Source organism: Emys orbicularis, chromosome 1 (assembly GCF_028017835.1).
Source record: "Emys orbicularis isolate rEmyOrb1 chromosome 1, rEmyOrb1.hap1, whole genome shotgun sequence".
Taxonomy (NCBI): domain Eukaryota; kingdom Metazoa; phylum Chordata; order Testudines; family Emydidae; genus Emys; species Emys orbicularis.
Genome location: NC_088683.1, coordinates 108,435,432 through 108,459,008, shown reverse-complemented (window position 1 = coordinate 108,459,008; position 23,577 = coordinate 108,435,432). Strand labels below are relative to the sequence as shown.

The 23,577-nt window shown below is 43.7% G+C and overlaps 1 protein-coding gene across 1 annotated transcript; it reads left to right on the top strand.

Annotated features, from left to right (window-relative positions):
• Window positions 1-298: 298 nt before the first annotated feature.
• MKRN1 (makorin ring finger protein 1) lies at window positions 299-13,835 on the top strand. Its single transcript, XM_065404939.1, has 7 exons — window positions 299-432; window positions 2,279-2,505; window positions 10,322-10,548; window positions 10,922-11,136; window positions 11,868-11,978; window positions 12,459-12,597; window positions 12,943-13,835. Exons 1-7 carry the CDS (start codon window positions 311-313, stop codon window positions 13,153-13,155), a joined length of 1,254 nt encoding a protein of 417 aa, XP_065261011.1. The 5' UTR covers window positions 299-310; the 3' UTR covers window positions 13,156-13,835.
• The last annotated feature ends 9,742 nt before the right edge of the window (window positions 13,836-23,577 follow it).

The window sequence follows — 23,577 nt, the reverse complement described above, 5'->3', positions numbered from 1 at the left end:
ACTGTTTTTTTTTCCTCTTGGCAGTCTAACAACATAATCTTAAATTTAAAAGTACAACCAAAATGCATTTAAAATGGGGTACCTCTCACCATGATTCACTCTTAACCACCTTCATTTAAACTTTATTTATAGCCTTACAGTGGCATATGGTCCAAGAGCTCATCACTCTTTATTACTGAAGTTCTTATTAATTCAACATTGCTTTCACTTCATTTACATTTACTTTGGATGGTAATATATCTGAAAATCCTAATCTGCACAGCTCTCTTCATTGGTTCACTTCTGTAATCTTCTGTCTTGCAGGTATTTCATGCATGGGGTTTGCAAGGAAGGGAACAACTGCCGTTACTCCCATGATCTCTCCACAAGTCAGTCTGCTATGGTGTGCAGGTATTATCAGCGAGGATGCTGTGCTTACGGAGATCGTTGCCGGTAAGGAAATATTGCTGAATGTTACTTCTTTGAAAGAGGGGCTTTCATCCTCAAGTTCCAGTGTGGAAGACTCAACGGAGGATGTCTATTAATGGGAGAAAATAAGAGATAAAACTTGAGCAATATTTTACTATATTCCATTGAAACTGCCAAATTGTTTTAATAAGAATCTCTCCTTCACAGCCCACCTCCTCCCTTTTGCTGAGTCCTACAGTGATGTCTCAAATGTATTGCTTACTTCACAGCAGGAATAAACGGCAAAGGGAGGGAGGAGACCATTGTTCAGACACAAGCAGAATTCAGACCTAACAATTGCATAATTAGATATATTTGTCAAAATCTAGATGACTTTCAAACTGACAGGGCTGGTGAGATAATCAGTTACACTTGGTAAGTGGGTCGTTGTCTTCAGAAATAACCGATTCCCCTTTCAGCAGTGCTTCTGATTGTACTCATAGCTGTTGAAAAGTGAGCATGTGACACACTTTTGAGGCCCTTTCTAGGGAATATAACTTTGAAGTATAGTAGCGAGGCATGTAAAGTATTGTCTGTGCAAACAGATGCGAACTTGCTCATGCAAACTTAACCTTACTTAAAATAAGAGGCCTGTAACTCTCCGACAAGAGGAGTGTGCATGCAAAGGATTTTGAAATTGTCCCAGTGTGGACCAGGTTTAGCAAGGCTAAACAGTCATAAATTGAATAAACTTCAAAGACTACTCTTAAGTCTCTGACTTAACACCCTAGTTATTGAAACCTGCATAGTCAAATATTTATAGCATGATTGTGTACAGTTGCACACTGCAGAAACACTGTTATCAAAATAAAACCTGGTACAAAATCTAATCTTTTTTTCTCTCTCATGGATAGTGGAATTACTATTATATGAATGTAAGCCTGGGAAAATCTCTGAACAGCCATTTTAATATGCTGGCCTATACCACTTAGTCATCATCCATTTGAAGATGTGCGTAGGTGTGAAGGCTTAAGATTGTCAATTGAAAGAGCAAGGGAACCATGCTGAGAGGCATGGTTGACTTCCCTTTGAGAATGTTACTGATTTACACCGAACTAGGACACCCTCTCCAGTCAGACTGAGCACTTCTCCACCTTTTATATTTTAACAATTGGATCTTCTTCATTAACTGTTCCCATCAGTGTAAAAATCTTTGGCAAATATCTCTGAAATATTAACAGAAAAATAAATCTCAGATCTGCGAATGAAACTAATTTTCTAGTCTGTGGAGCCTGAGGGCTGGCAGGACTTGGACTTCTAAGGAAGCAACATTTTCAGTCTCTTGGTGGATAGGGGATTAAGGGCTCTCATTAGTAAATAGTGACACCTTTTGTGTTCATCATGGACGTAAGGCCGGGGAGTTTGGATGGGGCGGGTGAAAGTATGTTTACTGAGTCAAAGTAGCTGTTTGGTTTTTAATGTCTGAAGTTAGACAGAAGGCTATCTGAATGAGGCACAATGATGAAATGTTGAGCAAGTAGGAAGTATTCAATAATGGCATATCTGCATATGCTTTGAAAGGGCTAGCTTCAGTTATGGTTGAAATAAGCAGTTGTAAGAAGCACACAGGCAAATTTGCTGTGGACTGCTTCATCTCCTGTAAAATCACCAATAGCTACTGTCCCCTTAAACAGTGCTGGTAGGTTTTAAAGTAAACTGTATCTGTTTATGTAAAGGGTCACTTTTCTAATCTAGTTCTGGGATATCTAGGGCACCTCTGGTATTATGCCTCAGTGACTCCATCTCCCTGTACTTGCATATCAGTCCTTTGTACAAGGCTATTATATGGGTGACTTCTTACTGAGTTCACATGCAGCATTTAATTTGTTAGATATGAACATACCAAGCCATTGAAGCGGGAAGAAGTGACTACTGTGAATCCAGCTGCAAAAACTTATCCATCAGCATCTTCGGACCTCCCGTCTCTCCCTGAAGCACTTGAAGCAAGCACTGGTGAGACTGACGTTGAAGATACAGATCTGGCAGCTACAGGAGCAGGTGCTGAAGACTGGGTGAATGCTGTAGAATTTGTCCCTGGGCAGCCATATTGTGGACGTGGTAAGCTGATCATGGGATAACGGTAATTTTCTTTTGTGGGTTCACAAATTACATGCAGTATGCAAACTACTTGTTCAGTGTTTTGTCATCTTAAGCCATCTGTAATGAGTGTGAATGTTTGTATTTTTAAAGTGGAATATATTCTTCTTCATGAATTGTTTTTAATTGATCCCCCTATTCTGAAGTTGGCTCGCACACTCTTGCATGGGCAGTGCAGTGATTCCACAGCAGTTATTGGGGACAATGGAGCACCTGGGGCACAGACCCAAATGTTCTAGAACCTATATAATGAAGGACTCACCCTGTAGTTCCTCAGTTCCTTCCCTTCCCTCCCCCCCCCCCCCCCGGTCTAAGTAGGTTGCAGAATCTTCTCCTTCAAGTTCCCTCTTTCTCCCCTTAGAGAAGGGGTACATGTGTTTGTTGTACATATACAAATTTTTAATATTAAACATTAGAAAGAAAAGAATCTATCTATAATTGACTTTTCGTAGGAAACCATGGATGATGATGTCAAGAAATCAGATTTCAAGAGGGTGCTCTTGTTACCAAAATATATGTGATCAGTACTCTGTTGTCTGGTCTGCCTTGAAGAATCTTTGTGTTGCCTTTATTCCCAGGCCCAGGAGGAAACAAGCTGGCTGAAAATGCTTACTTAGAAGAGGTTTTGCTGCCTGGCCATATAGCATCCGTGAATCAGGGCAACAAAAACTTCAAATAAGACCTTGGAGTATGAGTAGCTGTTACCACCACACCATTATGGCTGGGGTGGAGGGAACTTTGGGGTTGACTCATTATAGTTCTGAGATTTTTAGACCCATTCTGTTCCTGCAGCAACCCTTGCTGCCCTCATATCTGCATACTGAGTCCACCATCTACCTCTACTGTTAGTGTGAACTGGGAATAATTTCACAGTTAAGACTCCAAGGAAAGGGCAGCTTTTGGTGCGGTTTGATTTGAAGGCAGTCCTCTTGCAGGGTGAATTCTGTTCTGGAGGTATCAGAATTGGTGACTGCAGATAATTATTTGGTCCATGTAGCTTGGATGTTCCAGTAGGTCCACAGGAATAAAGATCCACCTGTTTTCCCTTACAGTGCTTCTTATCTATAGTGACAGTATGCTGATCTCTGCTTTTACTGGGGCAAAGGGGCACATAGTTTTAAAAAAAAAACAAAAAAAACCAACAACTTCTGCTTGTGAAATCAGTTGAATACTGGATCTGAGAGCAGAGCTGTGTGTTTTGATGTTCCTTCTTCTTCAGTGCCTTGACATTTAGGAATGCTGTCTGGCCATATTCTTAACCTGCTTGGTCTTACTGAGGTTGGGTCCTCTCCATGCTTGGTCAGGGACACAATTTATGGAGACTCAGGGTCACCAGAGCATGAGTCTAACAAAGCTGAGAGGCATCATCAATACAGAGGATGATACTGGAAGAACTGGATGACTTTGAGGACTGGAGTAATAGAAATTGAATTAACTTTAATAGTATAAAGTGCAGGGTCATGCATTTAGGGACTAACAAGAATTTTTGCTATGAACTGGGGTGTCGTCAGGGGACCAGATGTCCCATTTTTAAAGGGACAGTCCTGTGTTTAAGCCCTCCTGCGGGTGTCCCAACTTTTTCTTAGAAGATATGGGACAATTGCCCATTTTTATCTCCCTCCCTCCCTCCCCCACAGCCCATCAGTACTGGTGGGTCCTCCTGCTGGCTGGAGGGGGGCGGGGTCTAGTGGCCATCGATTGGGATGGGAGTGGGTGTGAAAGGCTAGTGGCGGGGGTGAAGATGCAGTGCGTGGGGCTGGCTGCTCCCCCTGCTGGTCCATCAGTGCTCCCCCTCCTGTGTGCCGACTCTTGGCCAGCAGTGCCCCGTCCCGTTTGCTGCCAGTGCTGGCTGTGCGCTGTGGTGGCTGGTGAGTGTGGGCAGGCGGCAGCCAGTTACATGTCGCCTCTGCTGCCCACCCATCAGCCCTTTATGTTCTCCCCCTCTCACTGTACACTCCCTGCTTTGCCCCCCAGCTCCTGGTCAAAGCACTCAGTTCACCAACAGCCTGACTGGCAGGCTCTTCCTTCCCACACTGCCTCTGGCTGGGCCAGCGCCCCAGGAAAGCCCAAGAACCTCTGGCCCAGGGTGCTGGCCAGGAGGAGCCGAGTCCTGCATATGCATGTTTAAAAAAAAAAAAAAAATGGAACAGGTGCAAAGGAGGGCTACCAGGATGAGCAGGGGAATGGAGAACCTAACTTATGAGAGCAGACCAAAAGAGCATGGCTTGCTTAGCCTAGAAGAGTGAAGGCTGAGAATGGTTATGATTGCTCTGTGAATACATTGCAGGGGCTGGGGGAGTTAAACAGCAGAAGAGCTATTTAAGCTAAAGGATAATGTTGACATAAGAACAAATGGATAGCTCTGCCCATAAATTCAGGCTGGAAATTAGAACGTGATTTTTAGCCATCTGAGGAGTGATGTTCTGGAACAGCCTTCCAGTAGGGAGCTAACAATGGGGACTAACAACCTAACTATTTTTAAGATGGAGGTTGGCAGGCAGGGCCACCCGGAACTTAGGGGCTGCAGGGCCCTGGGCTAAGGGGGCCCCCAGGCCCTGGCCTGCAGCTCTAAAGCCCCTTTCAGAATGCGGCCCTGCGAGTACGGGCCGGAGGACTCAGGAGGAGCAGGGGCAGCCGCGCAGCCAGAGAGAAGCGGCGCTTTCCCCTTCAAAGCGCCACTTCTCTCCAGCCGGCTTTGAAGGGGAAAGTGCTGGGGGGGGAGGCAGCTTCCCTGCTCGCTCCCTCCCAGAAAGTCCTAAGCGCTGCCAAACTGCTGTTTGGCGGCGGGGGAAGCGCTAGGAGGAGGCGGAGAAGAGGAACTTGTGCAGTGCTCGCTTGTAAAGTCAGCCAAACAACGTTATAAGGGAGCATTGCTCAACTTTAAACGAGTATGTTCCCTAATGGAGCAGCGACGTAACTTCGAAACAACGTTAAGCAGGAGGACATTAAGTGAGAAGTTACTGTATATGGGAGGTTGTCTGCAATACCAGGGGATTGGCGTCGACCCAGGAGGCCTATCCGAGGCCTATGTTCCTAAATAACTTTCCATTCTCCCAGTCTCATTCCACATCCTTTTATTTAAAAAATACTTTCTATTCCCTGGAGTTCGTCGGGGTATTTATTTTAATTTATAAAAGTTACTCCTAAGGGAACTCTGCACCAAAAAATTAAAAATTCTACGCACAGTATTTTAAAGTTCTGCTTATTTTATTTGTCAAAATAACACAATATAATCACTCTGATTTCAATTATTTCGGTAATTTATTTAAACTACAGTAAGGTGGATGGTGAATGGGAGTCGGGAGCACTGGAGGAAATCCCCAAGCCCCCTTGCCAAATAGTAATGTAGCTAGGTTTGACCCTTTATTTCTAGTTATTAGTCAACAAATATATGCAGCCATATGCTCAGTGTTACCTCATAGGCAACTGAAGAGCAAGTGAGGGCTGGGGAATCAAATTCACAATTTATATTGGCTACTGACCATCTCCAGAAAGTCAGTAGCAAACAGTTCACGGAGCACATTTTGATAAGAAATTTTTTTCAGTCCAAAAATTTAGACCAGTTCTAATCATGAAAGCACCATAAGCATTTATAAGGCCATACTGTCCTTTACAGTAAGGCTCCTTTACACCTCTCTGGCAATGTGAAGGAGCCTTAAAACTTTTACACCTGTTTTATACTCCTGGGGGAATTCACAAAGATAATGGGAACAATTCACTAAGCAGGCAGGCTGCTACATTCTGCTCTGCTTGAGGGGACAGAGCCTGCCCCATGCCTACCTCCTCAGAAACACCCTGAAGCCCTGCCCCTCCATGCCGAGCGTGCTGCAATAGTGAGTGAGAGGGACAGCCTCTCTTTCTGTCTGCTCCCCCCCACACACACACGCACGCACACAATTGCACGACTGCCTCCCTCCTCTCTACCGGCTGCCCCAGTCACCCGAATCAGCCTGCCTGTGCTGCTGGGGAGGGGCGCATGACCACTCTTGCAGCTTCCCTTTGCTTTCCCATCAGAAGTCATTTTTCTGTGGGGAAGCAAAGAAATCTGCAGGGGATATGAATTCTGCACACGCACAGTGACACAATTCTCCCAGGAGTAAAAAATGCTCATCAATCACTGGATTCTGAGCAGTACTTGGGGGGGAAAAAAACAAACAATATACTAGCTCCGGGGGAGATTCCTCCTGAGTACCTATGTATTAAAATGACACTTTGGAATTGGAGAGGAAGAGGAACTCATGACTAAGGAGATTCCTTCCATGTTGTATGAGGAACATATCCCAGCTTCTTCCTGTTTTAATACATGCCAGTGATACTAGATTCTTGGGAACCTTTTGTATATGCAGTTCAGGAAAAGACAAACTCTTTAGTATGTTGGGAGATTTGTAAAGGTATCCGGTACATAAAGCTGCAGATGAGCATCTAGTGGGATTTTCAAAGAGGACTATCTGCCTTTTTAGGTGCCAAGATAGCTTTAAAAGATAGCTAGCTTTAAAAATAGAGTCCTGGGAATCAAAAGAGGGAAATATTAGTGTGCCTTATGGCGTCTACAAAAAAGCTTCTGTTGCAGCTAGCCATTTGTTTCAGTAGCAAAGAACCTTTTTCAGGGCCACAAGGACTTGCCTGACTCCAAGTTCTCAACTGGTTTTGACAGCCATTATTTGGACAAGAAGATCAGGTCTTTCAAGGCTGTAAGATCAGCACCTCTGGAAAATAATTCGAGGACACTAGGTCAAATGGATAAGAGCCAATACAGTTGTCTTCTTTTTTTGGTTCTTAATGAAGATTGCCATTTATCAGAGTGTTGTGTGCTGCTAACAATATATCTGATACATGTGATGTTCTGAAAGTGACCTTAAGAAGACCTCTGTATCTCAGAGCTTCCAGGTTGTTTCTGTGAAGTTCAGATTCAAGCTTTCATGGAAAATTATGCACAGTAACTTGAAAAGCAACAATGCTTTTCCTCAAGATTAGTCTGGAAGCCTTGGTCTTTGAGTTGTATGCTTTATGTATGTTTGGAGTAGCAAACACCCAGGAAATACCCTTGAGGTTCAAGCTTGGCAATTCACTTCCAGCACTTAGGCATTTCACTGTAACGCAGTGTTTCCTAATCTGTGAGGCAAGCCATGCTGGGGGTACCAGACTAGTCTGTGGAGTGGCTGAGAAGAACAGCCAAGCAGTGTGGAGGGGAAAATTTCATGATCCAGGATCTACCCCATTTCTCCATTGTAAACATCTTGAAAGCTGCTTCCTTCCCTTGATGCAGATGAAAGAATAGCTTGCAGGCTCACTCAACAGCCTGCTGGACCAAATTTTTTTTTTTTTTTTTGCTCAGCGAGGAGAGTTACATGTACACCAACGGAGGTCCCTTCATCCCAATGTAGTATCATGATGCATGGAGGATTGAAGAAGGGGAGCAACTGGAGAGCTTGCTCTTGGTTAAGAAGCAATTCTTTGAGATTAGTGAGTTGAGAATTAAGTCATTCTTTTGACTTTCACTTGCCTTGAGCAAAAAAAAAAATCCATAGCAAACAAGCTGAGCCAGGATCAATATGACTGATCTTTAAAGTAAGCCATTTGTGCTTCAATTTACCTTGAAGTGGGGGCATCCAGAAATACTTATTTGCTTCTGCAGAGAATACCAAATGCCTGACAATTTGCACAAAAGCAGTGATGCCTGCCCCATATTTTTTTGCTCCATGGGGGTGGAGACCTTATTTTTTCCCCCCTCTTTTGCCTGTGGTTCTTGTAGAGGAGATGCAAGAGGCAACACACAATTCTTGTAGTACCAGATTATAAAGTAGTTCTGGTTCTAGGTCTCATTCTGGCAGAGGAGCAACAGGTGATTCTTCTCTTCTTTTCCAGACCTGTTATCTCTCAAAGGAGGATTGAACCTGCACCCAGATCCATAATTCCTTCCTCTGGCATTTTACATCTTGGAGTTTAGTAGATGAAGATTGCTCTTGGAAGAAGTCCAGCAAATTACATTAGAATCTTGTAAGCCGTCCATTGGAAATCTTATGCCCTAAAGTGGAAATCTTTCTCATTCCTTTAAGGAAAGAGCCTCCGGATCCTGTCCTCTTTGTTTTATGTTGGATTGTTTTCTCTTTCCCATATCAAATCTTGGATTATCTTTCTCCACAGTTAAAGTAAGCCTCTATTAAGCCTTTAAGAATAGTTGTCTTTTTTCACTTATCCGAACCTGGTGCTCACCAGGCCAACAGAAGATCCATTCGAACCTATAGTTTACTGCTTTCTTCCTTGCTTATTTTTTAATGTGGATCAGAAATGCAAGTGAAGTGCAAGGTGCCATTGCTGATCCTCCTTAGTGTTCAATATGGATAAACTTAAGATTTGTCCTCATGCCAAAGTGGCATCTCACTTGTCATTTAAACTGAACCATTGTCTTTTCTTGTCTCACGACCGAGTTGGTGAGGTTATTCCATAATTTGGATGATAAAAGGAAATTCAGTTATACCATTTCACAAATCATCCTGTAGGTTCCTGGCATAGAGGGAGAAATCCCAAGAGGAATCCATCTCCGCCCAGAGTGAGAAGACAAATGGATAAGGTTTTCAGCTCAATTTATGACCAGGCAGGGATCCTGCTAATCAAAAGCTCTTGGGACTCCTTTTACTAGGCTTGCTGCAACACTGCCAATTTAATTTAGTCTGTAGAAATATCTAGGAACTTGGAGAGCATTTTCTTTAAATTTAATTCACAAGCTTACTCAGTGCTGTTCTCTTGATGACCAGGATAAATCATATGGCTGTTTAGGAACAGAAGTCCTTCAGTCCTTTAATCACTATTTCAGCTAGTTCCTGGGGGGGCCTAATGCTGCTAGTTCTTCTCCCCAGAATGAAGAACAGCTGAGGCAATTCATGAAGAGGAAACAAAGATTACTTACCTGTGATCAGAATTCTCTGCAGGTATGATCTCAACAAATCCATGCTCATTATCCCTCCTTACACTTCAGAAGGGGGATTTGTGATTTGCCACAGTAGTAAGAGACTTGGGCAGGGTTTTTATATCCTCTGTTCTAGAACATTCTTGTGAGTCCAGCAGTGAAAGCCACCCCAGCAACTAACTGCTTAAGAACTGCAGCCTGTGCAACAGCATGCTAACTAACATGACTCATGAGCATAAGAATCTGTTGAGGCAGTATTTTTGGAGCTCCAAGTTAGTCATCCTGGTAAGTATCCTTCCTCTTCTACAGGGCCTAGCTGTTGGCTGTATAGGGACAAAACACCAGTTTTAGTGGTTGAAGCACAAGAGTTTAACCACCATGTACTGAAGCTTGTTTCAGCCCGTGTAAATCATGTTTGAACTGGTTCAAAAAGCAAGAGGGACAGGGTTTTTAACCTACTTTCAGCATGATTTAATTCAGTTCTTACTTGAACCAAACCTTGTTACAGGCATGGTTGACCCACAAGAGTATTTACCCACTTTCAGAATTGGGCAGTTTTCTTAGTATTGACCTTGTCCTGTTGGATAAAGTTGAATCTCACCACTAATGCACTGATTGCCTTGCCTTGCTTATTATTGAAAGCTGAGAAAATCCGAGCTGAAACTACTTCCTCACTTCCTTCTAGGATGAAGAAATTGCTAAGTCATTTTAGGGCGAGGTTTGCGGGATTTATTGACACAAGCCTAGTGCATTTTTTTGTTATGTTCCTTGGATAAACTGAGTTGGTTTACCCAAAGTTTTTATAGCTGAAAAGCATGCATTGCAAACCCTAACCCTCAAATGTAACACATCTCTAACTTCCCCCTGCAGCTGCCCCTTCCTGCATCGAAACACCCTTGCAGGGAATGGTAATTGAGGAAGAGTATGAAAAGCAGCAAGCAAATGTGGAGATGAAGAAGCAACTGTGCCCCTACGCTGCAGTAGGAGAATGTCGTTATGGAGAGAACTGCGTGTATATCCATGGGGATGTGTGTGACATGTGTGGGTTGCAGGTCCTACATCCAGTTGATGCTGCCCAGAGATCCCAACACATAAAGGTAAGCGTACCAATGGCTTGTGTTGAATAGTTTCAAGTTACTCCCTTGCCTTGTGCAATCACTTGTCATTCATTCCCTTTCTTCTGAAGTTGACTGCATACAAGTCAGTCAGTTAACAAGAAGGTTCACATTGCAAACTGAACTATTTCCTGTCAAGGCTGTTTTCAAAGCAGCCTTGTTTCAAAGAAGCTGGACCCTGTCTGCATTGAGGATAAAGTCTGTATAACTGTACTAATACTCATTTCAAACACTCAAATGTGGGTAACTTACAGTGTAGAATGTGGGGAGAATAAATTTAAGATGAAACTAGTGAGTTAAAACCTATTAAATAGTGCACAAGATTACAGGCTGGTTTTCTCTCTCTCCTCTTCAGTCTTGCATTGAGGCTCATGAGAAGGACATGGAGCTCTCATTTGCCGTCCAGCGTAGTAAAGACATGGTGTGTGGGATCTGCATGGAGGTGGTATATGAAAAAGCCAACCCCAGCGAGCGCCGCTTTGGGATCCTCTCCAACTGCAACCATACTTACTGTCTCAAATGCATCCGCAAGTGGAGGAGCGCTAAACAATTTGAGAGCAAGATTATAAAGTGAGGCACTTCCCCATCTTGATTGTGCTTTGTTACGTGGGAAGAATTTAGTGTCTTGTGACAGACAACTTGCAACAAAGTCCCCCCACAAAGACTGCATTTAATGCATCCTAACTAACGTTAATCCAGAATTGAAGTCATCTTCCAGGGGTAGCATTTTGTTTGTATTTACACTCTGACCTAGTTAATCTAGATTAGTTTGCAAAATCCACTTATTTGGATGAAAGTCATGTTTTGTCGTCAGTTAGTTACCATTTAAAGGTTTCAGGCACCCAGATTAGATGGTGAAAACAGATTAACCAGTTCTGAATGTATGTTTCCTAACTTTTCACTGCCCTGATTAATTAGCCAGCCAACAACCCATACCCTCTTTAAGGCGTTCTAAAGAAACCCAAACAAACAAATACAAAAACCAAACAAAACTACAAAAAATAAATTTATCTAAATCTAAAGAAAAAGGAGTCTGTGTGAAATGTTTCCCCCCCCCAAGTTCTATGGAGACAAAATGATCAGCTGTTGAGTTGAGTTCTGAAAGAAGAGGAAGAGTTTAGGGTGTCTTCTTGTGCAAAAGAGAACGTAGATTGAAAAAGAAGCACAAAGTCCTGGCAGTAAGTGCCCAGGCACAATAGGATACATCTTTAAAGATGGGATATGTGCCATGGTATGTTTTATAATAGGACAGAGCGCCCCTGTAATGTGGAATTTTGCAGTGCAGTCTCTTCGTTCCCCAGGTCCTGCCCAGAATGTCGGATCACATCTAACTTTGTCATTCCAAGTGAGTACTGGGTGGAGGAGAAGGAAGAGAAGCAGAAACTCATTCAGAAATACAAGGAGGCAATGAGGTACGAGCGCTGCAGCCTTTTGTCAAGTTAAGACTGCAGAGATAAGGGCACACCTGGAGAACAAGGGTGTTTATCTAAAGCCCTCTCATACCTCCTTTCCACCCCCACACGTGTGAAGTGCATCCTTACTTATCCACCCGCAGATGCATGCATCCACACAGTCACCTAGCTTTCCTATGTATTTATTGATCTCACAAGCTTTTTCCTTACCCACCCAATACATAATTGATACAGCCATAAGGTAGTAGACTTGTGCACTGTGAGTCATCAGCTTCCCTATGCATGCATCTACCCACGCGCACATCTGTTGGGTATGCACATAGTGTAATACATCATTTCTGTGTATGTATTTTTATTGATAAAATGGCGTCAGCGGCAAATGGTGCATATTTAAAGAGACCCCCTGGACCATAAGCAAATGCAATACTGAATTCTGACTGGCTCTGCTGTGAGTAAGGGTTGCGATATTTTCCTTTCCAGCAACAAGCCATGCAGGTATTTTGATGAAGGCCGTGGGAGCTGTCCATTTGGAGGGAACTGTTTTTACAAACATGCATATCCCGATGGTCGCCGAGAGGAGCCACAGAGACAGAAAGTGGGAACATCGAGTAGATATCGGGTAAGTCTCACTGCTTTTAGACTTTTTGGAAGAGGGAAGGAAAAGGTGTGAATGCCTCAGATTTGCTTATGCAGTAAAACATACATAGTGGATTGGAGGGGAGAGTGGTCCAAAGACTGGAAGTGATTGAGGGGAGACTGTGGAAGAGACATATTTCTTAATGTCACCTGTATCTTGAGGCAGAAATGTTGGTGGTCACCTATAGCAGGAGTAAATGCAGATCCCATTGTGAAGCATGACTAGCTGCATGTTATATACCTGGGAGCTGAGCATTGTAAGCCCCAGGAGCATATGTATCTTGTAACTCTCGGTCACACAAGAGCAATAACTGGGTTCCCTTTGCAGGCCCAGCGAAGGAATCGGTTCTGGGAATTCATTGAGGAGAGGGAGAGCAGCGATCCCTTCGAGAACGACGAGGATGAGGTTGTGACCTTTGAGCTCGGCGAGATGTTGCTCATGCTTTTGGCAGCAGGAGGTGATGATGAGTTGACAGACTCCGAGGACGAGTGGGACTTGTTTCATGACGAGCTGGAAGATTATTATGACTTGGATCTATAGCACCTGTCAGCGGAGTTTGGACTGTCTGCTTGGCATCAGGCAGTAGCTCTTTCCTGTGGTGTTGTGGCAGTGCCTGTGTTTCTCCTAGGCAGGCCTATCAATTCCAGGTGCTGTTGTAATAACTTTTACCCAGGGTCTGTCTCCTCCCCTTGCCCCAGGAGTGTTTGTTTTTCTCTGTTTAAACAAATAACAAGAAATCTTTAAAACGTTAGTTTTTGTAAAATGAATTAACTGTCAAACAGTTAGCTTAGGTTTGTTGCTTCATCTGTGTTCCTGACAGGATTCACCCAGTTCCAGGGTTAAAGTGTTTACAGGACTTCCACGCTCATCTTGAAGAGCCCAGATACAAAAATGAGAGCAGTGGCCATGCAGTGGGGGATATAAATTGGCCAGTGGCCTTTTTCTGCTGTGGACTTCAAATCAATACTTCCGATTTCGGGCCAGACACACGTACTTCTTGCTGGCTTCAGTTCTGTTCCAACCCCCTCATGTACACATCTTCATTTGTGGTTTTGGTCTCTTGTTTACTTGCACATTACTATTACTACTGTGTAACCAGAACCAGGTGCGAATGTTCCAGGTTTTTACTGTGTTTAGCATGAAAGGAAAATGTGTTTGTACGTGAAAGGAGAACTTTCAATGTGTATAAACAAATAAACGCAGAGTTGGATCTCAAGGGCTGGGAGACTCTGTATATGTTTAACAAACCAAAAACTAACTCTCCTCCCCTTTTGGTGCATGAATTGTAGTCTCCAATTGGACATGAAACTGGTTTAGTGGTCTCAGCCCTGTCTGTGGCAATGGTCTTAACCATCAGGTATAACTTGGCACTCCTTAATACACCAGCTCTCTCTAATGTATATTATAGGGACTGACTAAAAATAGGAACCTGGTTAGCCAGAAGAGGATTCTCACCATATTGTTATCCAGTAGAACATCAAGTCGGAATCCCTTAATTGCATTGCTTGCATAGTTTTATACCATCGGTAACCACTCAAGCCATGAGCTTATCCAGGAAATCACTATACTACTTAGTTGGTTCAAGGCACTCCTGGCTCATATCCCATCTGAGTTATGCAGGTTGCTTGGAAGAGCTGCGAACTTGTTGTGAGTTATTGGGTTACCTAGAAAAGAACTAGCAGTCATGCAATAGCAAGATAGAATTCCATTGATAAGAGCTCATATTTTGCCACCAAAGCTCCAATGCAGGAATTTTCACCTTGCGTTAAATTATTGCTGCTCTTTTCATGACTCATGGATGCCCCATGATCTGTTCTACTGCTTCTCTTGCCCTGAGACAGCCTCTCCTTTCACTTTTAAAATGGAATAAGAAGTTGTTGCTGAGCTCTATGATGTATTGTTTTGCAGCTGCCTTTTGTAAGAAGCACTTTTCCCAAATAAAAAACAAACAAACAATTAAACAAGAAGTCTGTTCTTTCTTTAAGCTGAGTGTCTCTAGATCTCAGCCTCTCTTTGTATGCCCTTAGTGTAAACTAGTCTGGGTACTACTAATTACTGAGTCCTGTGCAATGCCATAGTCATGTTGCAGCATTACACAATTGTATCTTGTCAACAGCCTTATGCAAAACAGGAAATTCTATAATATATAAAGAGAGAGAATATTTTATGAACAAAGACAGCTGAGACCACCAAACTATGAAAGTGCTTGGGATTACCACTGAGTGAAACAGAGGTGGTTTTCCTTTTCAGAGTTGAGTTCTAAGACTGGCTCAATTCTGTCAGTTTGTTCTGGGCTGTACATTTTATAACATGCACATCAAATATTACTTGTGGTGTCAGTGGGTAATCAACGCCTGCTATAATACTTTGTACTTAGTACTGTTTATCCAGAGAACTCAAAGCACTACTGCAGGCTAACTACTTCCTGGTAGACCACACCCTTCTTTACGGGCCACTGTGTATATTACATTGTAAACCGCCTTCGTCACTGGGAAACGGGAGATATTTAAGTAAACAGCTGTGAAAATGTTTTCAAACTGACTGTGGGGGCAGGGGTGAAGGAAGAGGTGAGTACTGTTGAAACTGGTCTTAGACGAGAGGTTCTCAGACTGGGGGTCGGGACCCCTCGGGGTCTCGAGGTCATTACATGAGGGGTCGCGAGCTGTCAACCTCCATCCCAAACCCCACTTGCCTCCAGCATTTATTATGGTGTTAAATATATTTTTAAAAGGGTGTTTAATTTATTGGGGGGGGGTCACACTCAGAGGCTTGAGATGTGAAAGGGGTCACCAGTATAAAAAAAAAAAAAAGTTTGAGACCCACGGTCTTAGACTATCCAGATATCTTATCCTGCACACAGACATTATGAGGTGGCTAGTAGAATGCACAGATCCCAAAAAGGGGGGGAGAAATGTGGGGGTGGTAGAGGCCAGGCAGAGTAGGGGAAAAGGATACAGAGCTAGGTGGGGGAGATGAAAGCATAGGAGAAATAGGGAAGGATGCAGCGGGAGAGTAACAACAGTTTTGGAAGGAAATGGGAGAGGAAAAAAAAGGGGTTTAATGAAGAGAAAGCAGAGCCAAACATGATGGACACAGGAGCGGTGCCAGGGTTTTTGCCGCCCTAGGCGGCAGCGCTCCTCCTCTGAGCATTCAGGGGGCCTGGGGTCTTTGGCGGCGGGGGGTCCTTCCGCTCCGTGTCTTTGGGGCACTTCGGCGTCGGGTCCCGGAGCGAGTGAAGGACCTTCCGCCAAAGATCTGGAGCAGAAGGACCCCCCGCCGCTGAATTTCTGCCAAGGGCGGCAAAATGCCGCCCCCCAAATCCTGCCGCCCTAGGCAACCGCCGGCCCTGGATGGACAAATTAACTTTCCTGTAGAAAGCTAGGTGCCAAATCATTTACAAATGTGCACATACTGTTAAATAACACAAATGTGGCTCTGTAGGATATTTTCTGGGAGAGGAGGAAGTGTTGAGAGGGAAGGCGGGGAGGTAGCAGACTTGGCTGTGCAAAGGAAAGGAAAAGGGAGCCCAATGTTCTCTGTAGGGGTTAGGGATAGAATAGTATGCTTTATCTTCATTGAGAATAAGCTGTGTGCACTGAAAGATGTTGATTTTGGCTTTTTGAATAGTCTCATGCACCATTTGTTTCTGCATCTCACATCAGATGCAATCGGGCACTTGGGTCAGTTTGGGTGCTCATTCATTGGTATATCAACAGAATCTAGCTGGCCACAGACAGGTTCTCCTAGTACAGTTTTCCAGCTCAATACAAGGTAGACACTTGCTTTCTCTGCTTTTTTTTTCTTATGAAATGTTCCTAAATTTTTTAAAATGCAAGCGATTGTACCTGTTTTATTTTCCCAAGGGGAGGTGCCTTCCTATATCATTGCACAGCCTCTCCACTTGAACTTGGCTGGCTATGGGTCTGATTATTAATAAATAACCAGACTTGTTTATAATCAATTCTGATTCTGACTTAATTCTGATGGGGCTAGCAATGCAACAGATTAAATCTTAGAGAAGAGGATATGTGAGCAGTATACAAAAAACGCATTGGCTTGCTAAACCCAGGGTTGTGAGTTCAATCCTTGAGGGGGCCGCTTGGGGATCTGGGGCAAAATCAGTACATGGTCCTGCTAGTGAAGGCAGGGGGCTGGACTCGATGACCTTTCAAGGTCCCTTCCAGTTCTAGGAGATGGGATATCTCCATTAATAATAATAATGATTAATAATTGGCTTCTATGCTTCTGAGCATACAAGAGTAAGAGGAAGTTCAATAAGATTGAAAGGCAACAGATTTTGAAATAGTAAGCGGAAATGTTTGTAAACAAAATTGATCTGTGAAATGTGCTACTACAGTGGGGTTTTTTGGTTTGTTTTTTTAAAGCTTTAGATTCTGAAATAGATGAGACTAATAACATCCACAGTAATTCAGGATAAAGATGTATAAACTCTCATGCTTCAAGGCATAATCCTGCCAATGAAAACTTGGAATTAGAAAAACTTCTCCCACAGCCATGTTCCTTCTTCTGACATCTTGGATTAGCCCTTGCTAAATTTCACCTCTGCTAAAGAATTATGCAATGGAAATTTACATTGGTTCACTTGACTTTTGTATCTTGTGATAGTGCAATGGGTCCCCACAACCCATCCCACATAGTATAAAGTTGTTCATATGTGCTCACACAACACTCCTTCAGCTGTTGCATTGTGGGTAAATATTCCAGCATAGGTCCTGGCGCAGTGTTCCCTCTAATTTTTTACATCCATGTGTGGAAGGAATTTTGTTATGTCCATCAATATGGAGGTGATGTGTGGTGGGGGTGGGGTTTGGAGTACGGGAAGGGGCTCAGGGCTAGGGCTGAGGGTTGGGGTGTGGGGGGATGAGGGCTCTGGATGAGGATGCAGGCTCTGAGGTGGGGCTGGGGATGAAGGGTTCGGGGTGTGGGAGGGGGTTCAGGGCTGGGGCAGAGGGTTGGGTGCAGTGGGTGAGGGCTCTAGCTAGGGGTGAAGGCTCTGGGATGGGGCTGGGGATGAGAGGTGCAAGGGATGGGGCTCAGGGTTGGGGCAGAGAGTTGGGGTGGGGGTGTGTGGCTGGGGATGAGGGGCTTGGGGTGCAGGCTGCAGCAGAGGGAGAGAACTCCCCCCCAGCCCTCTCTCGCCGCAGCAGCTTGGGGCCGTGTGAGAGGTGCCTCTCCCCGGCTGCGGCAGCTCCAGCTCCAGCTCCAGCGGGACTGCACTGCGCTGGGCTGGGCCGGGGAAGGGGCTCCTCTTCCCAGCTGTGGCAGCTCTGGTAGGGCGGGGCTCTGCCAGGGGAGGGGCTCCTCTCCCCGGCAGCTCTGGTGGGGTGGGGCTAGGCTGGGCCAGGGGTGGGGGGTGCTTCTCCCCGCCTGCGTGGCCCTTGCTAGCCTGCTGGCTGTGTGGCCGCGCAGCTTACAGGGAATTTAGATCCTGGGAGCAGGATTATTTGCCATAGCAAACCACAGTGGGACAGGTGCTATATATTTTTTTAAATAGCATTTTAACATGTTAACATATCATGCATTTTGTAAAATGAAAGGATACTGCATAGCAATATCCTTTTCTTTTTAAGCAATAATCCTTAAATGGGCATGAGTTTTCTTTTATAAGTAGCAATGCATGCATACATACAATGACCAGCACTGCAATAGCTCAAACCTGGAAAAATCATCAGAATTGGAGTTAAGCAAAGAGTAGTGACTCCAGAGATTGCTGGAGCCTTGTGGGATTGTGCTGTAATGACCACTTGCAACCGTGCAACTGCAATGCCCGTTCTTTCAGTCTAATTGCATTAGAATGGTGTAGTGACCTCAAGCATGTACATAATTGAGGTGAACCTTCTTCCAAGCAAGTAAAATTGCAACAGGGATGGCACAGCTTGTGTGTGAACATGAGCTGAATCACGCTCAATTCCCGGAATACTCTGCAGTAAACTAATCTTAATTCTGGGCCAAGGTCCCTAGATTTTTATTTTTGTTTTTGACACGTTTGGTGTGGCAGATGAAATTATATGGCAGCTATATTTAAATTTAACCCCCCCCCCCCCCCACTGATTTAATTAAATAAAATTGACAATGCACTCACTAGAGCCTTTGCTTGCTGAACATAGCTTGTCCTTTGCAGTCAATCTGGGTTTGGTGTCCAATCAATAATGGTTCAGTTTCATACTACAGACAACGTTGATGCAGGCAGGTATAATGTAGTACAACTTTAACTAGAGCTACCTTGTAAACACTTCTTCCAGGAAGTGGTCAATATTGCTATTTTAAATCTCATTAGAGGTAGTGTTTACTCTGTTTATACCGTGTTTTAGAAAAACCATATTACTGCCTAGTAATGTAAGATTAAAGACTTCCAGTGAGATTTAGGCTCCTAAATTCCTTTTGAAAAGGGAATTAAGAGTCTAACTCACTTAAGTGCCTTTGAAAAAATGTACCCTTAGGCTCTCCTAAGGGGAACTTTCTACCTAGTTTTAAACCAGTTCAGTTAAAACAGAGCAGTTATATAGAACTGGGTTTTGGTGGCCTAACCTGTTTGTACTGAAAATTTCAAGATCGATGATGCTCTATGCTACAGGTGTAACCAGTTCGTTAATTTCCCAGTGTAAACAGACCCTAAAAGCTCGAGGCCCCTGTCTGTATGGGGATATAGAAGTGTTTGTCATCATTCCATGTAGAACCTTTTAAAGCATGACTCTGGGTAACATTTGAACTCTCCTGTTGACTGGTTTTACCTGACTCTTGCAGTTGGAAGAACAGTTGCAGTGTTTCTAAGTCTTGTAATATTTTATGTTTGACAGCCCCAGTTCCTACAGAGATTACATGAGACTCTCAACTTTCATTATAAATCCCACCTCAAAATAAGTTCTGTCCCTCATTGTTGTGGAAAAAAAATCTTGAAAACATAAGTGTACCCTAAACATTCAAAAGGCAAGTAAAACCCCCCACATTTAATACTTGTGGCTTTTAAGCCAATCATGATATTTTGAGGCCCTGACTCACTTTTAAATGCTCAGGCTTGGCCATACTGCAGTTGACCTGTTACAGACACCACTGATAACCATAGGCTTGTCTCAAACAGTCTCAGCTGACACCAGTGTAAAGGTCTGATGTTAGTGAGTGTAACAGCCATTTGAAACTAGTTTTATGGGATTTTAAAGGTGGTTTTTAGCAAAATTAGGCTCTGTCCATCTTTTCAGTAGTTAAGAGGGCTTTTAACTAGAGGACATGAAATACCAGCAAGCTTGTGAAATGGCACTATGAATATCTAGCCTCATTTTCTACCCGCTTGTTAATGGAGATGTTAAACACAATACATTTACAGATGTAGGAGTGGGAAGTGGAACAAATACAAAGAATCCTAGAGCAGTTTAAAAGAAAAATCATGTTGCCTTGGCCTAGCCTATATACCCATGTGCTTTTTAGGGAGACACATGCTAAATAGAGTTAAGTTGTTCTAATTTGGCAGATTGGCAGCCACCAGAAAAAAAATACCTTTTTGTGTCCCAGAATTTAAGCTTCCATTTTCAATGGAGTTTCTCACTGTTATTGCTTAATTTACACTGGAAAATACTCTGTAATCATTAATATTGCCCAGGATACTAGAGCTTGTGCATTAGCAATCCTATTGCACTTTTCTGTGCATTCACACACAGCAATGTAGCAAAGTGTTGTTAAACACATTGCCCCTTGGGCTCTGACCTAGCATGATTACTTTATTCAAGGGCTTGGGAGAGATTTCAAAAGGGAGTCTATGAGTAGGGGTTCAGTGGAATTGTGGGAGATGGGATTAAACTCCTAGAAGTCCCAGGGAAGAGTAGCCTTTTCCTTAATATCATCCCAAAATGGAGGCTAAGCTGAATCCTCAGTGGTAGGATTATCTACTTGAGCTACTGAAGGCTTGCCAAGAGTCCCCCAGCAAGAGTTGGCATGCACTCACTTCATGCAAAAAGGCTCTGCTCCCTCCTCTACAAGGTAGAGGGAAAGGGACCTGTGCCAGGTGAAGCAACACCTGCAGACCAGTGAGTGTTCTTCACATGGTGCCTGGAACAATGCTGCAGAACCTCTTGATGAGAAGAGAGACCACCCTTGACAGCTTTATTGCCTCAGGCAAAGCAAGTAGCACTAGCCCTGGGGAAGCTACCTACACTGGACAATTACTGGTTAGTGGAATATCAGGTTGGGGAAGTCACAGTAGGTCCAGTAGTGCTGGAGGTATGCAGGGACGTGTAATTAACCTAGCAACTGGACTGACAAGCATTGAGGGGCTTCTCTAACAGTCCTGCAGCCTTTGGTGGTAGGTACCCAGGCTCCAGCCACTCTATCAGCACGAGAAGTATTAGGAAAGGCTCCTCATGGTAACTTTCGGGGACTGGCTCATCAGTCTTGGCTATCTAAACAAAGAGGCCGGCTAACCGGCACAAGGGTAAATGGTTTTTGGTTGTTTTTATTTTATTAAGGCTGTTTTAGGAGGGAAAGTTGCTTTCAAGGAGGGATGATATAAGTGGATTCTCACATAAGTGGGACTTGGTTTGCATGCAGAGCATGGGGGAATGCTTTAATTAAAAAAAATTAAAAAAACAACAAAAGACACCCACCTCCAGCCCCTGCCTTTACACTGTTAAATAATGTCAGATGAACAAGCATCGATCACTGTACCAGCCCAAAAACTCAAGTGATTTTTGGATTGTTAAAACTAGGGCTTTGGAGCAGAGCCCAAAGCTGCAGGTTTTTGCCTGGAGCTGGAGCGGAGCACAGCTCCAAAGCCATGGTTAAAATGCCACATTACAGCAGAGGGAGCAGCACTACCTCTCTGTTCAACTAAGTCTGCATTTGATCCTAGGCCCCTAGTCACCAAGAAGTTAAATAGGAGGGAATGGTAAAGAGGAATAAGTGACTAAAGGGGCTGGATAGACTGATTGAAGGAGCATGTTTGGTGTAACTAACTGACAACCAACATAGGCTATAACTTTCCATTAGGTCTATCCAGCCACGGGGCATAAAAGTATGCAGACAAGTATTGGGCTGACAAGGTAAATGTAGGCTAAATAGCAGGTGGTAAATGTGAGTGCTCTCTCTGTAGCCAGTAGTGGGAATCCCCCATTACTTCAGCTCTTAGCTCATAGAACAGCATGGCAGATAAACATAGCTGTTAACGTGCCTAATGTTAACAAACACGAGAAGAAACTGGGCCAGAGGAAGTTTAATTGTGTTTAAATATATGCCCAACAAATCACAAGCCTTCAATCTAAAAGTCAATATTTAACATTCTTTATGAAAAGCCTTGTCTGATCAAGCACAAAGGAGAGATTCTGCCACCTGTTATTCAAAAGCAGAGAAGAAAATGTGAACCTTAAGATACCAAAGGCAGTTTACCAAACCTACCACACCTACTTCTAGGACTCCTGTGCATTATGACCAGGTCTGTATTTTATTGTAATAAAGTGGGAATTCTAGCTTGTAATTCACCGGTGACAGCATAACTAAAGAGGCATTTGAGTAGAGTACAGAGGGACACAGCCAAGGTTTTTTAGGGCCATGCTTTGAGTATCCCTCAGGCAATCTCCTCAGAAAGGGTTAAACTGGTATTGTCTCACCTCCCCCAACCACTAGTTTGATATTATGGAGTTAAAGGAACAGTTTCCTGGAGCCTTCCAATAAACTGAGTACGAGACCGATGCAAGCAGAAGCTTTTGTCAGGAATGGTAGAAATGTGTCCACTGTTAACACAACTGCCCATTTTAGCAGCTCTCCCCTCGAATTTCTCATTAGAAATCTCCCAAAGCAGTGAAGAAATTCTGGGTTTGCAGAGAATACTTTTGAAAGGTCATGACAGGAAAAACACACCCCCTTGCTGAAGATAAGCTTCACAATACAAAAGTTTGATTGAAACCAGTACTGGGGCCAGCTTTTGGTGGCCAATGTCTTACTGAAAAATGCAACCCAATAGCAGTACTAAGGACATCCCCATCCTGTTTCATGACTGGAAATCCATTACCGGTACTTAGTGAGCCATTCTACCTGTCTAAGCAGCTGTACAGAAGCCTGAAAGCTATCTTTGAGTTCTAAGACTAAACTATGGTGTCATTTCCACAACCTGAACAGCAACTGTTTTAGATAGGCTTTTGACTAAAAATCATCCCTTCAGTTTAAGCAAGGTATTAGTAAGAAATAATAGGGAGTCTTTCATCTCTCATTTGAATTCTGGCCATTACTATTGGCTTGGAAGGGGCTTCACTAGAGAGTCTAGATCACAACAGCAACTACCAAAATGTGGCCCTGGTACCAGTCAGTGTCAGCAGAAAGCCCAAAGAAGAAGACTGAAGGCAGTTCTCATCCACTGAAGTTGGGAAAAAGTCCTAGGGGTACCCCTAGGCCCACTGGCATACCAGTCAGATTGTTCTGGCTGCTATGCAAGCAATAGGGATGGAAGCTAAGTTGTCTGGCAAAGGGAGGAAGATAGATGTGGCAGCATTGTCTACTTGATCACAATACCAGTAGTAAGTTATGGCGTGGTATCTGCAACAGATCTGCCATCAGCATCTCCCTGAATGGAGATCTGAACACTGGAGTAATGCAAGCCAAACGGCCATGAACAAAAAAGTTTAAGTACACGTGTCACACATTGTAAAGCTATTTATGAAGACCAAAGAATTTGACCTACAGCAGGTTGTGTATCCTGACCTAAAGGAAACATTCAGCACAAAACCTGGTTACAGTCAGCCTCTGGCACAGCCAGAAGACTCTATTCAGAGAGTTTATCCAAAGGCAGTTGTTTCCATTTAGGAGTAAGAGTCTTCACAGTTCTTTTCAGGCTAGCAGCACCTAGTCTTCTCCTCTCAGCTCAAAGTCTTTGCTTAAGTACCAACAGCTGCCATGTTCAAGGCAATCCAGCACTTTTGACCATTGCAACATCTATCTCCTGGAGAGAGTTACAGGTCAAAA